Below are 15,390 nucleotides of genomic sequence, written 5' to 3'. Positions count from 1 at the left end.
AAATGGGCCTTAGAGCGGTGTGAGAGGGACAGCCTCCACTTACTGAGTGTCGATTCTCACGATTACTGTGCGAGCATTCATTACATCTTTTTCTAAGTCTGTATCTTCTAACCGAGTGAGCCTCTGCTAATGTTGAGTTTCTGGGTTTTGCTGGGTTGTATTAATGTCAGAAGGCAGGGTGTTACTTGCCCTTCAGTGCGTCATAGTAATATAAGCCATTTTTTCAAGTGAAGAGGCGTTGTCTGTGTGTGTCTGTAAGAATTACTTCCTTTTCTTATTTTTCCATTGTAAGTAGGAAAGAAATCCCACCTGAGGAAAACCACAGAGAAGAAACTGCCCACCAAGCAGACCATCGCGAAGCTGCAGCAGTCCGACATCTGGAAGATGGAGAATGAGTTCTATGAGTTCGCGCTGGAGCAGTTCCAGTTCATCAGAGCCCACGCCGTCCGGGAGAAGGATGGAGACCTCTACATCCTGGCCCAGAACTTTGTCTACGAAAAGATTTACCCGAAGTCGAACTGAGTGCACTTGGCCAAAGCAGTGCTGAGCCTTTGCGCGGCTCAGCTGTCCCTCCAGCTTCCCCACCTGCTTTGCTGACACTGTGTCAGCCGCTCTCACTGGGCTGAGTTAGGGACAGACACGAATGTCAAGAAACCAGATGCTGGATAGGATGTCAGTGTTCTAAGGAGAGTTTAAGTTTAAGGCATTGTTTGTGTGTGTGTTGTTTTATTTTCATTTTTGTGATAGTTTTAACTCCTCCCAGTGAGGGGGATCTTACATCATCTAAAATACACACATGCCAGTTTAGTCAGAAGGCTGAACACCGTTTCAAAAGAGGTTCTTGATTCTCTTGCTTTTGATGCCGAATTTCTTCACCTTCTTTGGAGGAAGATGAATCGTTTGCTACTTCACCTTCTGGAGGTTTTTGCTGCACAGTTCCACTGGATAGTGCTAATAACTGTGTCTGGTTGTTTTTATGTGAATCGTGCCTCACAAAATTTATTGGAATGTTTGATCATGTTTTCTCAGAACTATTTCTGCTATAGTTGGGTTTGCCCGTATTTATGTAGGCTTTATTTCATTTTATTTTTTGAATGATCATTAGTGTTAAAGAAATCAACTTAAAACCATGAATAATACTATAAAAAAACGAAACAGTTAAAGCAGTATTCCTGATTCCTGTCCCCAGTATCTAATATTGGGGTGGTATTTCTAAGAATGTTGACAACATTATCTGAGGCTTTCTTAATGATTTCCACATATTAATATTAAAAAAGTGAGTTTAGTATTTGTTTTTTCCATGGCTTATCTGTAACCCAGTACACTGAAGTATCGGTGATTCCATATGGCAACTCCATCAGTGAGCTGTGATATGGGTAGGATTTTCCTACTCCTGTACTTTTACCTGTAGACTATTTTTACTATGGTGCTTTATAATGTGTTTTAAAGCATTGCATTTACAAAAGAAAAAAGGAAAATGCTGTACATATTGCATATTTTATGTATTTGGACCAAAAAGTTACAAGTAAGTAGACAAAAGTGGTTTTGCACCAGTTTTATTATGTCGAGTAAAGTCATCAGACCTTCTATTCTTGTATTTCTCCTTTAACTTTACTGCTATGATGTCACTGAGCTAATGAGCTAATGTAGCCTTTCAGTTTTGATAGGGAACATCACTCACCCCTGAGGTGGCAGTAGTGATATTGGAAAGAGTATTAGACAGTCTGAGCATTGGATTCCAGTTCCAGCCTGCTGTGCCCACCTCATAGGGCTGTCGTGAAGACTAAGGTGGCTGGTGAGAGCACTTTGGGACTGTCAGGTGGTTGTTGAATGGAAGTGTGTCTCTAACAGTTTCGTACTACCCGTTCTTCTCACAACAAGAAGGGAAAACCCACTTTTAAGCTTTATGAGGAAAAACCCTTTATCTTGATGTGAGTTTGTGTCTGATAAATCTCCTCTCAGTGTTTTGTCTTCCGTGATTCAGCGACTGTTGAAATGTGGACACCTGTGAACTCCAGTGACTCGGGATCTTCACAAGCTGAGGAGGACGTGAAAGATGTTCCTGTCTTCACTTGACCTTGTCATTCACAAATGGTGGCTATTTTACACCTCTGGTTTTTAAAGTGTGTTTTGTAGAGCTTAATTTCCTGTTAATTCTTCACCTTCTCCCTCTTCAGATTCAGAATTTAGATTCCTCTCAGACTTTTCTAACGGAGTAATTATTTATATGTTAGTTTAACTATTTCTGAACAGGACCTCATCAAACAAAGCATTTTCGACAGAAGGCTTTAAAGGTTATTTATTGTGTAGTAAGAGGAACAGAGGACACTGCGTATGGGCGAGCACTTACATAGACTAAGGGAGGACAATGTCACCCGGCCCCAATATGAGAATACTAAGAGAACGCAGTAGCATTTCCCCTTTCCTCCCTGCCCCCACTTTCCATTGGAAGTTTCTAGGGATCTGCTAAAAACAAGTGGGCTTTTCGCCCAAAGCCACTTCTAGGCAGGCATTTGGCTGTTCAGTAAATCTGAGGTTATTCTTGGGAGTCAAAGCAAAAATCTTTTAGGTAATTAGGGTAGCACTTAGTACACTAACTGGCATTCTGTAAACGGTTCTTGTAAAAGACTAGAGTAAATATGTCAGGTGTCTGTCACAGACACTCAAATCTCATTGTTGCAAAGAAGCTTTCCAAACAGTGTAAGACAAATGACCATGATTATAGCCCAGTTAAATCTTAATTTACCAATCAGATCATGAGCTGCAGGTCCCTGCACTGTGAGGAATCATCACGGAGAAGCCATGTCTGTGTTTGAACCAAGTGCCCCAGTGAGTTTCTCCACCACCCAGAGCTCTCAGATTATGACCCAAGAACTGCTTTCTGACTCAGTTTCTCCTGTGGATCCTTCCATTTTATATATATCACTTCCAGGTGACCATATTTTCCCAATTTACCAGGTCAAAATCAGGACACTATTTCTTTTTGTCGTGAGTGGGTTCGAAGTGTCCTGTCCGAGGACTGAGAAAGGGTAGGTTTACTTCTGCTTGATTCAGTGTAGTCCTAGGAGCCTGAGTCCTTAGAGTATATAACTTTATAATCAAATAGATGGAACCACTGAGACTATGTGTGTTTTTTAAAAGTGGCAAATGTGTTTTTCCCTTTTTTTTTTCTTAGCCTTTGTGTTTTTTCCAGTAATTTGACCATAGGGAGATTGTTTTTATATGATAGTAAAACAAACAAATTAACAACTTGGAATTTTGAAGATAATGTATATGTGTATATGTATCTATATATCTACGTTTATTTCCTACAAGACAAGAGGTAGCTTTGTGTTCAACTTATACCAACTGTTTTCTTATTGCTGTGGATGGCAACTGTTGATAAATCATTGTGTTTTAAAATGTGGTGGAGAGGAGATATTTTGATTTTTACCCGCTTTAATCTGTAAAGTGTCACTTAAATATAACTGATCGCAACACTTGAAGTACTGCATGGGAGCTGCTTCTGTGTCCCCAATACAGTCACACGGGCTCTACAGTCCTGCTGCTTCTGGACTCCTGGTGATTACATTCAAATCACCCAGACCCACAAAACTGAAAGTTACAGACCTTTTCAATGCTTAGCTTTACTTTCTCTTCTGACTATTCAGCTAATGCCTATAATTTGAACTCTATTGATCATCCTCACTATATGTCCTGTTGGAAATCCCTAAAGTTGTTAGCTCCATCAGGGAATTTACCAGAGTATTTTGATGTTGTATTTGCATAGTTAGATACAAAATAGTTTGTAGATGACAATTCTCTTTTTTAATAAAATGAAATTTGCTAAAAATCTAAAAGCACTAGAGAGCTTAACTCAAGCCTAGTTACCTTGCTGTCACCGTCAGACATTGCTGTGGCCCAGGAGCCTTTGTTATGGGAATGTCTGGCGCCTAAGCCTTCTGTGAAACTTGTCTTTAGGAGGCTCAGATGCTTCTGCTCTGTTGTGTATTAGTGCAGTTTGCTGTTAACTTTTTGCGCCCATGTACTCTGGGCAGAGTTACTGTGTGTGAGGGAAACTGCTCTATGCACAGTCAGTCTCCAGCAGGTTCCCAAATGTCCTAACATCAGGAATGCAGCTTCCTTTCTGATTTCCTGAGGTAGGAATTTGAGGAATTGGGCGATCGTTTGGTCAGATTCATCCTATACTTTAAGGTTATGTGGCCTGGTGACCTTTTCAGTGCTGTTTATGAAATAGACCCTGATGGTTACGATCTGCTAAAAATGAATTCTGGTGCTCACATGACATGCTGCCAGAACCTAACTGTTGGAGTGAAGTGTGTTTTAATGAAACAGATGAGGAAGATTTTAACATTAGCTAATGAGTGCCTGCCCACCCCCTACTTTGGGGGAAATGTTCCTCCTCTCTCCCCGCCTCCCCTCTGTTCCCTTCCCTCTCTCCTCTCCCCCTCCCTGCCCACCAGTATCATTATGCTAGACTTTCCAACTTGAAGCCATTTTGTCATGTCTCTTGGCAAGATAACCGCCCCTTCCTCAGCATTCTTGCGGCTTTTTGCTGTGGAAGAGTTCCAGTCCACTGCCTGGAGCTAAAGCTGTCAGATCAACCTGGGAAGGAGGAGTGTAGCTTGGTGTCCTGATCTGATGTTTTCTTCTGCTGCAGTGATGCTCGGGGACAATTTCCAAGGTGACTTGGTGGTTGGTGTCACCCGAGATCTCAGATCACCAGAAAGTCCTGCAACATCCCCAGTCTGCAATGCTTTCCTAGCCTAATCTTTGAACTTTGTATGTGCTTTGACTTCCATTGCCTTTGCATTTATTAGTCATTGGTGCTGACATGTCAATAGGAAATGTATAAGGTGTACTTAGGTATACAGTTAACAAGAGGAAAAAGTGAAATGGGACCAGCTGTTCAGGTAAGAGGAGATGGGAGGGTGGATCTGATCAGCACTTTCAGAACCTTGTCTTCAGAGCGTGACATGACCTTCATTTAAAACAGCAGCAGTACCATCACAAGAGGCCCTCACAAGTTCAGGCATTTTGTTTTTTTGTTTTTGAAGATTTGTTAGTTTTAATTCCAGCACTTGGGTGTTCGAAGCCATCCTGGTCGACAGAGAAAGTTCCAGGACAGCTAGGACTCCATTGTAAGATCCTGTCTTGAAAAAGTCAAAAGCAAAAACCAAAAAAGATTTATTAATTGTGTCTAGTATGGTGGTGCATGACTTTAATTCCCTATGATTCCAGCACTTAGGAAGCAGAGGCAGGTGGAGCTCTATGAGTTCAAGGCCACCCTGGTCTACATAGAGGGTTTCAGAACAACTAGGGCTACATAGTAAGACTTATATATATGGGTGTTTTGCCTGAAGGTATTATGTGCACCATGTGCATGTCTGGTGTCCACAAAGGCCAGAAGAGGATATCAGGTCCCCTGGAACTGGTGTTAAGGATGGTTATGAGCCACCATGTGAGTGCTGGGAATTGAACCAGTGTCCTCTGCATTTAATCCCTAAGCCATCTCTAAGGACTGATACCTTGCCATTAAATAAAAAATAATAAGATTTCTTTATTTTCTTTTGTGCGCGTGCCCCCCCTCTCCTCCTCCTCCTCTCCCCCTCCCTCCGTGTGTGTGTGTGTGTGTGTGTGTGTGTGTGTGTGTGTGTGTGTGTGTGTGTGTTTTGCTGTGCCTGAAGAGGTCAGAAGAGGGCATCAGATCCCCAGGAACTGGAGTTTGCAGATAGTTAGTTCTAAACCCATATGGGTGCTGGGAATTGGGTTCTCTGCAAGAGCGGTAAGTGCTCATTCATCTCTCCAGTCCCAGGATCACAGTTAGAACATAACTCCTTGGAGGGAATGAGGAGAGGGTAATGAGCCTCACCTGAGAGTCTGGGCTCTCTCTTTCCTATCTCCCCATCCCAGCTGTATGTAGTCTTGGGAGACAGTGGCGCACATGGGAGATAGAGCGTTATCTGGAGGGAACCCTGACCGTACAGCCTTGGAAAGGTCATCTGTATTAGGGCTGGACTTCTCGCTCGTCCCAGCGTTAGTTCTCTGAGGCTCCTATAAGGAAGCTCAGTGAATTCATTGGTTCACTACGCCCTCTCTTGGATTTGGAGTTTCAGCTCCAGAGAAACACAAGCAACACACCCAGGCCTAATCTCCCTGGTGAGCAGAGTTCTCACCTTGTTACCAAGTCAATTTAGAATATACTCTAATGAGCTGGGCCATGGTGGTGCACGCCTTTAATCCCCGCACTCGAGAGCCAGAGCCAGGCGGATCTCTGTGAGTTCATGGCCAGCCTGGTCTACAGAGTGAGTTCCAGGAAAGGCGTAAAGCTACACAGAGAAACCCTGTCTCAAAAAACCCAATATATATATATACATACATGTACACTCTAATGAATGTTAAAATCTGGTCATTAGAATAATGTCAATGCAAATGAGTCCAGTACCTAACAGTTCAAATGTTGATTTCACAAACATGAGTTGACCTAACTGGGTATTTCATATAGCATCCCTAAGATTTAAAGTGTGTGTGGCAATGACAGTTTGCATATATGGTGTTGAATCTGAAAGTCCTCTTGATAATGTAGCCAGATTGGGCCATAAGAAATGTAGAGTATTTTTGGAGTTTGAGGCATTCTATACTGTTCCATTTTGTTGTTGTTGTTGTTGTTGGTGGTGGTGGTTTTATTTTATTTTAATTATTTATTTTGAGCTGAGGATCAAACCCAGGGCTAGGCAAGCTCTGTACCACTGAGCTAAATCCCCAACCCCTGTTCCATGTTTTTAAGATTCTCTTAATACCGACTAGCTGAAAAAAGGAAAAAAAAAATTTTTCCTAGATAACCAACCTCACCAGTAATTTCATTTGAAGTAGGCCAAGCTTTCAGAAAATGGCTAAGAGGGAATAGTGATATACTGTTCAAAGAAGAGTAACCAGGGACTTATTTTTTCCCCTTTTAAAGTAATTTAAAGTTCTCTAGGGGATTAGTAAATTAGGTCTCTCGGCATAGTGTGGTAATCTGATCAGAATATGGAGACTCTAAACAGTGGAACTTGGGCTGTTGATCCATCCTTGGCCTGTTTAGAGGAGGCTGTGGATATTAAACTCCCATACTTAGCCTGTTTCTGTCGTCATTCCGTCCTGCGGCCCTTTAAGGAACACCTCAGACAGGAGCAGCTTAAAGCTAGCCAGTCAAGTTTTGCTCCTGTACACTGAAGGCTCCACGCATGGTCATTGAGAGGCAGATGCAAACCCAGATGGAATTAGACACCCTCTCAGCTACAGTCAGGCAGTCTGTGATGTGTGATGTGGATCTTCTGAGTGCACAAGATGAGATTAGATTGGTCTCTCAGGGAACCAGCACTCTTCATTTTGTAAGAAACTTCTGTTGGAGGCCCGAGGACTGCCAGGAGCAAAGGAGAAACAGTCTGGCTCTCTCCTCTTATCAAGATCCACAGCCGGTTCTGCACTGAGCAGTGGAACAGACCATGGTAAAAGGATTTGAATAATGAACTGGAACGGAAGCCAAGAAGGAGGTCCCTGCCACCCACAATTGCAATATGAACTTCTTGTGTTACATCTCTATTTCCATTTTTTGTTGTTGTTGTAATGTATGACAAAGGCTAGCATCTCCAACGCCAAGTGAATGATTATCTATAGTTACTGGTGGTTTTTTGTGCTTATTTTTAATATGTGCTGGGCATTGCAATCCAGACTATACCATGCCCCTTAACGTTTATAATACTCATATTTACTCCATATCCTTGCAATCCATTCTCGTGGAAAAGGAATTCCACTGTCCCCATTTTACAACTGCTGTCCAACAAGGTGGGCTCTGCCCTGCTTATTATGTTCAGGCCTTGAGAGTGCTAGGACTCTAATCCTGGCCACAGCAGCATCTCCTGGGAATTCATGTCCAAACATAAGAAGCCCCCGCTGGTCACGTGGTTCTGACTCCAGCTGAAATCCAAGAACTACTGGATCAGAGCAGCAGTTCAAATATGAAAACTTGAAGTCTAGCAAGTTTAAGCTAGCTGGTTAAATAACTAAGGCTGCTCGTAGCAGACGTAATGAACTAAGACGGGAACCCAGATCTATCTGGTTCTAGTATCATCTGTTTCCAACTCGGGGCTGCTGTACAAGCTATAGTCCATCTTATATATTGGATTCTTGGCACTGGTTTCCTAAAACTAGTTGGTGAAGAAGAAAGCAAGTAATTAAAAATAGTCTCTGTGTTCTTCTAGGGTGATTTATAAATTCCTTTTCTTATGAGTTGGGATAGACCCCAGTCAGTTTCTAGAGCATCTATGGAAGGCCAGGCAGCTAGCCAAGGACACAGTGACCATCCATTGTTGTAAGCACATCACACCCATGTCTTCCCTGTGGTGGGTAAGGCTCTGGTGTCCCTTTGCTGTACTGATTACTTGACTGTGATGGGTTTGGTGGCCTGGCTTTGGCCATATTCATAGAGTTCTGAGTTGGGAGCATGGGGTCTAGAGCTGCTTGGAAATGCTGCTGCTGTCCTCATGGGCTGGATTTCTCAGCTGTGGTCACAGCGAGTCTTACAGCCGCATGGCTTACTCAGAAGTGCTCCCCTGGTTCTAACGAATTTCATCTGCCTTTGTTTTTTTGTTTATTTCTGTTGTTTTTGTTGTTGTTTGGTTGGATTTTTGTTTGTTTGTTTCTTATATGAAAGCCTACAATCTGAGGCTTAGTCCATAGTGCAGGGAGCTGCCAGGTGACTCAAAGCTGCTCCCAGTCTACCCCAGGCTCCCTTCCACATGTTCTCAGGAGAGACCACAGAGAGGCAAGCCACCCCAGGAGCAGTGTGTCTCCCGAGCACATTCCTGAGAGAGGAGAGTAGTTTGACTCTGTGTAGAGAGAGCCCTTCTTATGTGCTAATGGTATTCCAGGCACCATGCCTTTAACATCTCCAAGTTCTTCGTCTTCCGAGGAAACATACGACATCCACCACATTTGACCGGAAAGTCTGGATCACACTGGGCCAGACACTTCTCGGTCACATTGCTGGGAAGTGGTGGAGGCCGATTTCAAACCCAGGTTCTGGCCACAAGCTTGTATTTCTCCACCATTGTGCCGTTCAGGCCTGGCAGCCGGGAGGGGCAGTGATGGCATTTGTTGTGAAAGTTCCCACTTGTCTTTTTGCCTCAACCGCAGAGAGCCTGGCAACAGAAGTAGGACTGGTGCTGTGGCACTTAGTTGTGTGGGTTCGGGCGGAGCTCAGTGCTGCCCTCCACCCGGAAGGAATGGGAGTCCCGAGGAGAACATGCTGTCACTGTTTTCTCCTCATCTTCTTTCTGGTCTGTTTCTAACTGCACACACCATCCTCGGGTGAGTATATTGTACCATTATTCCCGCTGCTGTCTGATAGTCTACTGAGGGCTAGAGTGGGGGGCCAGGTCCCAGCTCCTGATTCCTGGGGTCAGTTTAGGAATTTTCTCAGTGCTCCAGTTTTGTCAGGATCTCTACATTCAGAACTTAGCTTTGCATCACAGTCATGATGGCAGGAGGCTGTCTAGGCTGCTTTCAGAGCTGGGAGGTACTGAGGACCTGGGCAGTGCATGAAGTAGACTGGGCCCAGCTTAGTGTGGGCACCTTGCAGAGTGCTTGTGACCCAGAGGCCCTCCTGGATGCCTGGTATCTCCTCACTCCTGTGTAGCCTACTGCTCGCAGGCTGTCTCATCACATGCCCAAAGATCTTTGAAAAGAGAAGTCTCAAGAGACCCATACTACCTAACCTCCCCAAGGAGGGCAGGGAAAGAGGAATTTAACCATGTTCAGGAATCAGGCATCTGCCTTTGGGGAATCCAAGCACCTTAGAGCAGGGAAGGGTGGCCCAGTGGCCAGTGAGTAGGAGCAACTCCTGTCCCAGAAACCTTTATGGGTTTAGTGGTGATTTCCCAGCTTCTCTCTGGCCAGCAGAGCTGATCCCTCTGAGTCACACAGCCTCCCATTTAGTCACTTAGGCCTCTGAAGTCCGGGTGGCCAAGGCTCCCTGCCAACCCCACTTCTGCTAATAGCAGTACTATTAGAGTGGCTTTTGTACTTAAATTTCTTTTCTTCCAGCAGCCCTAAGGTCTTTAACAAATGCAAGAGTGATGCTGTAGGCCCCAAATTAGAAACTGGAGGAAAATAGACACTTGGTTCCAAGACTACCCTTTCAATGGCTTGGCCTACTTGCTTTCAAGGCTGGATCTTTAAGGATTTATAAACCTGGGTGGTGAATGGGGTAGATAAAAGGAGGCCAGAGGCTTTCTTGTTGCTTCATGCCCCCTTTCAGCTTTTAGCATCCCTTTGTGTGATTTTGCAGCTGAGCATCTTTGGTGTTGCATCTGGATGAGCTAATGACTGGATCTGAGAAGTCATGTTCAACATGTGTGTCTGAGGACGTGCACACAGGAGTAAGAGGAGGATGCCTATATCCTGCTCTGTCACTTTCAGCCTCATTCTCTCAAGACAGCATCTCTCTTTGAACCTCAGGGTAGGTTGGTGACCAGCAAGTCCCAGCAACCCTTCTGTTTCCACCTTCTCACTGTACATGCATGGTACCACACACAACGTTTTGGGTTTTTTTTTAAAACATAGGTTCTGGAGATTTGAACCCAGGTCCTTGTGCCTGCACAGTAAACACTTTCTAAGCCATTTCCCCAACATATATTAATTTTATATAATTTGGTTTCTTTATGACATTTGTAAATATTTTTGGTCCATTACCCTCTCTCATCTTCCTCTGACTGTTGCTGATTCTATGCTTCTCCCCAAATAGTCTCCTCTTCTCCTTTCATTCCTATTTTGTGTATCCTGTGTAGGGCTGTGCACTCAACAGTCATTTCTAGACACAGTGGCAGGTTATGAGTCTCTGAACAGTCGCCCACTGCAAAGAAGAAGCTTCTCTGAGCAGAGCCGACAGGAGCACTGAGAAACAAATATTTAGAAGGCAATTTGATGAGCATACTCATGCTCATGTGGAGGTCTACCAGATGCTCCTAAGGCCAGCTTGTCACATGGCTGAGGACAGACAAGAACACCAGATGCCTTGAAGGAGAGTGTCAGTCTAAAAAGCAAGACTGATGTTTGGACTCTATGCTTTGACATCTGTGACGATCTGGGGGGGTGGGGGGAGGGACACACAAACTACCTTCCTTTCTGTGCCCAGTGGTGTTGGTCCAGAGGGGGTGAGGAGTCCCAGAGGTTCTCTTTCAAGAAGGCCTGCCCAGGGCCTTCCAAGTCATTCAATGCTGAGGAAAGGGTGTTGATCTCAAAGTCAGTGACATGGCTTGCAACTGTTTTCCACAGTGCCCACAGGGCTTTGTTTTCTTTCTGTTGGGAGAGAGAGTGCCAGTTATGAGTTGAGCATCCCAATTGGGAAATCTGAAATTGGAAATGCTTCATAATTGAAATATATTTAAGCACATATGCCATGTTGCACACTGTAAATTCTAAAGGAGTGCCTTATATGTCACAGTTACTGAAAGAGACAGACTTGGATCAGTGTCTCTATTCTGTCACTTACCTGCCATGTTACATTTGGAAAAGTGCTAATTTGTTTACTTGTCCTACAAAAAGTCAAGACCAAACCTTACTTGACCTTATGAACAGACTGAATGATGTCACATCTATAAGATTCTTTAGAGAATTATGAACGAGCTAAAGGACTCAGTATTGGTGTCTCCTAATGCTTCCCTATCAAGGGTGTCCAGCCTTTTGATATTGTGACATGACATCATCGAACCAGGAAATCAGCCTGGCATAGTAGTGGACACCCTTAACCCCAGCACTTGAGAGGCAGAGGCAGATCTATCTCTGTTTCAGGCCAGCCTAGGCTGCTTAGTAAGATCATGAGGCCATGTGTCGAAACAAGCAAACAAATAGAACCATACAATCCAATCACAAAACAAAGCAAATAATAATAATAATAATAATAATAAATAAAGTACAGGGTTTTTTGTTTTTTTAGTTTTGTTTGTTTTTGTCTTTTAATTGTTCTGATTTTTGAGATAAGGTCTCTCTCTGTAGCTCTGACTATCCTGGAACTTGCTATGTAGGCCAATGTGGCCTCAAACTCAGATACCAACCTACCTCAGCCTTCTGAGTGCCATCATGCCTAGCCAAAAACCTTAAGATTTTAAGTAAGTTTATGATTTTGTTTTGGGTCTCATTCATAGCAACCTGTGGCTGCAGGTTACACACACCTGCTGGATCATGTCTACCTATCTTACTCATTAATGACCAGCTCAGCAATGGGCCAATTCTGACCATGTTAACAAGTTCCTCATCTAACTGTCTAACCTCAGTATCATCTCTGTGTATAAGCAGGTACTCCCCAAACACATAAAGTGTGGACGCACTAAATGTCTTGGTTCTTCAGTTTCTCTAACTGGACAGTAGTATTAAAAGCAAGCAAAAAAGAACATTCTGGGCTCTGAAGAGAGCTCCTGGGACAGAATCTATTGTTAATTGGAAAATAAATAGCTCTCCCTGAGCTAACTCCTCCTTTCAAGGACCCCCCTGTGAGGTGGGCTGAGAGACAGTTACAGCTCCTTTGAGGATAATAGTGACTGCCCCTAATGCTTTGGGGGAGATAAATGAGACAATACACTTGACAGCTTTTAAGTTCTCCTGAGAAGGATATCCTTGAAATCTAGGATCCAGGTGTGCTCTGCTTTTACTTATGAATTTGGGGGACCTTATGAAAATGTGAACCTACCAGACAGACAAATTAAAGGGTGAAAATTAGCATCACAAACAGCCTCTTGGCTTGACAAAAAGATCCACAGCAGGATCCCTTTAAGTAGCCAGCTCCCCTGGTGCATTTAAAATATGGCTCAATTTACAAAGATTTTGATTTACATATACCCAGGCAGGAGCAGTCTATTACGGGAGAAGCACATATGTTTTCTATAATAAAGATCGATAACTGTGGGATTTTAAAAATACAAAACAATTATTCTCATCATCTCAGTTGTGCAGTTAACACTTCCAGTGCTAGGAAGCATCTCTGAAAGCCACAGCTGTTGCTGAGGAGGTGGCAAGGCCTCCTGAGCACAGCTCTAGTGGCAGAGTGGCATGGGAAACTGGGCTGTCAGCTGCCGCCTGGTTGAAACAAATACCTGGCTCAAGATGGCTTCTAAACTCAATGTTATGTGCTGCTCCTAATTAGGCTAAAGTATTTCCCAGTTAATAGAAGATGAAAAATCAGTAACGGGGCATCTCTGATGTCCATAGAAAAGCCTTATATAGAAAAGAGACAAAATCCAATGGCTACAGAAGGCATGAGAAATGAGTGAGCTCATTGCTCCATTTTTGTGTCTGGGAGCATTGAGGGTGTGTAAGTGTGTGAGTGTAGCCACACATGCATGTGTAGCAAACAGTGCTTGCTTGGCTTGGTCGAGTGGAATGTGCTGGTCAGAATAACTGTATCCCCCCAAATGTGCACTTAATACCTGGTCTTTAGAATCTGCAAATATGCTGTTATTGGTGGGGTAAGTGAAGACTGGGGATAGGATTAAATTTACTTAGCAGCTGACCCTAAAATATGGTGATGTATCCTAGATTATCCAGATGGGCCTGGATCACACAGTATAACCGTGCATCTTAAAAGGTGAGAATTGGGGTAATGTCACATTCAGCAAACAGAAGAATCTGGGTTTGATCCCCAAAATACCCCAAAATGAATCACTGTGAAGGCAGATCCCTAAGGTTCATTGACCAGACAGTGTGTCTTTCTGGTGAGCCCCAGACCAATGAGAGATCCTGTTTCAGAGGTGGTGTTGGATGATGTCATGTAGACTGGGCATTGACTGTGTTATGTTTTGGATATAGATTTTCCAAGCATTGATTTGCTCCCAAGCAGTTGCACTGTCTTAGTTTAAGAATTTGGATCTAGGGCCCAGGTGTGGTGGCACATACCTTTAATCCCAGCACTCAGGAGGCAGAGGCAGGCAGATTTCTGTAGCTTCAAAGCCAGCCTGATCTACATAGTGAATTCCAGGACTGCCAGGGCTACATCAAGAGACCCTGTCTCAAAAGAAAGAGGAGGAGGAAGAATAGGAGGATGGGGAGGGGGAACTAGTTGGAGGAACTGAAGGAGGTCACCAGGGAGACTTCCAGCTGCCCCAGCCAGTGGGGTTTCAACGGGGGTGACCCACCTGTGGGAGCGAATGAAAGGAACAGGGGACACAAAGGGACGACAGCAAGACAGGATTCTGATCAAGCTGCAAGTTTTATTTTCCTCCACAAGTCTTATATAGCATAGGAGGGGAGGGGGCAGGAAGGAGGGAAGGGGAAGGGACGTGGAAGGGGTGCAGGACGTGGGAGATGTGCAGATCGTGCAACTGCAAGATGTCAGCTAAGGTCACTAGTCAGAGGCCATTTATTCTGTTGCTAGGCTACCTGACCATGGAATGCTCTTTATGTTTGGTTGTCATGGCACCTGACTGTAGAATGTTCTTATCTTTGGGAGCCTCGAGTTAGTAAACAGGTGTTACTGCTCTGGGTAACGGCAGTGGTCTTATAATTTGTTCTCTGGCCTAGCTAGTACTTTTCCATGGTTCATGTTTGGTTCCTGACATCTTGGTCCTTGACATCCAGCCCCTTCTGTCTGCTTCCCAGCCTTCTGAAAGATGAGCAAGCAGCCACCACGCTTTCCCTACCAAGAGCTGCATGCAAGACTGGAGTCCCTCAAACTCCTGAAGTTGCTTCTTGTCAGGTATTTACCCGTAGAGACAGAAATGAGAGAAGGGACTACTTGTGAGCCAAAGAGCAATCCCTAGGAACTAGGAAAGACATGCAACAAAACTACCTCACCTCAGCTCTAATGAGATTCAGTTTTAGCCCAAGGAACCCTTTTTCAGCCTTCTGACTTCAGAAGCTGTAAGATGATAGGTGTGTATAGTTATGTCATTAAATTTATAATAGTTTTGATGGAAGGCATAGAATGGGATAGTGGGGAAATGGAATTGGCTTAGCTTCCCTTCACATTCATCTTGGTGAGACCTATAAAGTTCTCTGGAGCCAGGCACGCCTGTAATCCCAGCACTTTGGAGGCAGAGGCAGGTAAATGTCTGTGAGTTTAGGGCCAGTCTGGGCTACAGAGTGAGTTCCAGACCAGCCAGGTACATAATGAGACCCTGTCTCAAAAACATATGTTTGAACTGGACACAATTCCACAAATGTGAACCTAAACCCCACTTCTAATTTCCTTCTAAACCATATAAGCAGGGCAAAGGCCTAGGATTTTCCTGACAAGGATTGTCCTCTTCCAGGTAACTTTCCACTTTTAGAGTCAGTGGCACCTGTGTGAACTATCCCGAGTTCTTCCCTAAGGTGTCTGGACCCTCAAGCTTCAGCTGCTGCCTTTCCACTCTGCTT

At 44.1% G+C, this 15,390-nt stretch overlaps 1 protein-coding gene across 2 annotated transcripts in view; it reads left to right on the top strand.

Moving 5' to 3' along the window:
- The window catches only part of Hs2st1 (heparan sulfate 2-O-sulfotransferase 1), a 159,420-nt gene extending 155,935 nt beyond the window's left edge, over positions 1-3,485 (top strand). The window contains exon 7 of one of the 2 annotated variants that reach the window (XM_036190783.1): positions 293-3,485. In XM_036190783.1, coding sequence (XP_036046676.1) covers positions 293-522 — 230 coding nt within the window. In that variant the 3' untranslated portion in view covers positions 523-3,485. The remainder of the gene's footprint in view (positions 1-292) is intronic. The other variant, XM_036190784.1, reaches the window with a different exon arrangement.
- The last annotated feature ends 11,905 nt before the right edge of the window (positions 3,486-15,390 follow it).

This window comes from Onychomys torridus, chromosome 6 (assembly GCF_903995425.1).
Source record: "Onychomys torridus chromosome 6, mOncTor1.1, whole genome shotgun sequence".
NCBI classification, from domain to species: Eukaryota; Metazoa; Chordata; class Mammalia; order Rodentia; family Cricetidae; genus Onychomys; species Onychomys torridus.
Note: the sequence above shows the minus strand (reverse complement) of the source record. Positions and strands in the feature narration are given on the sequence as shown.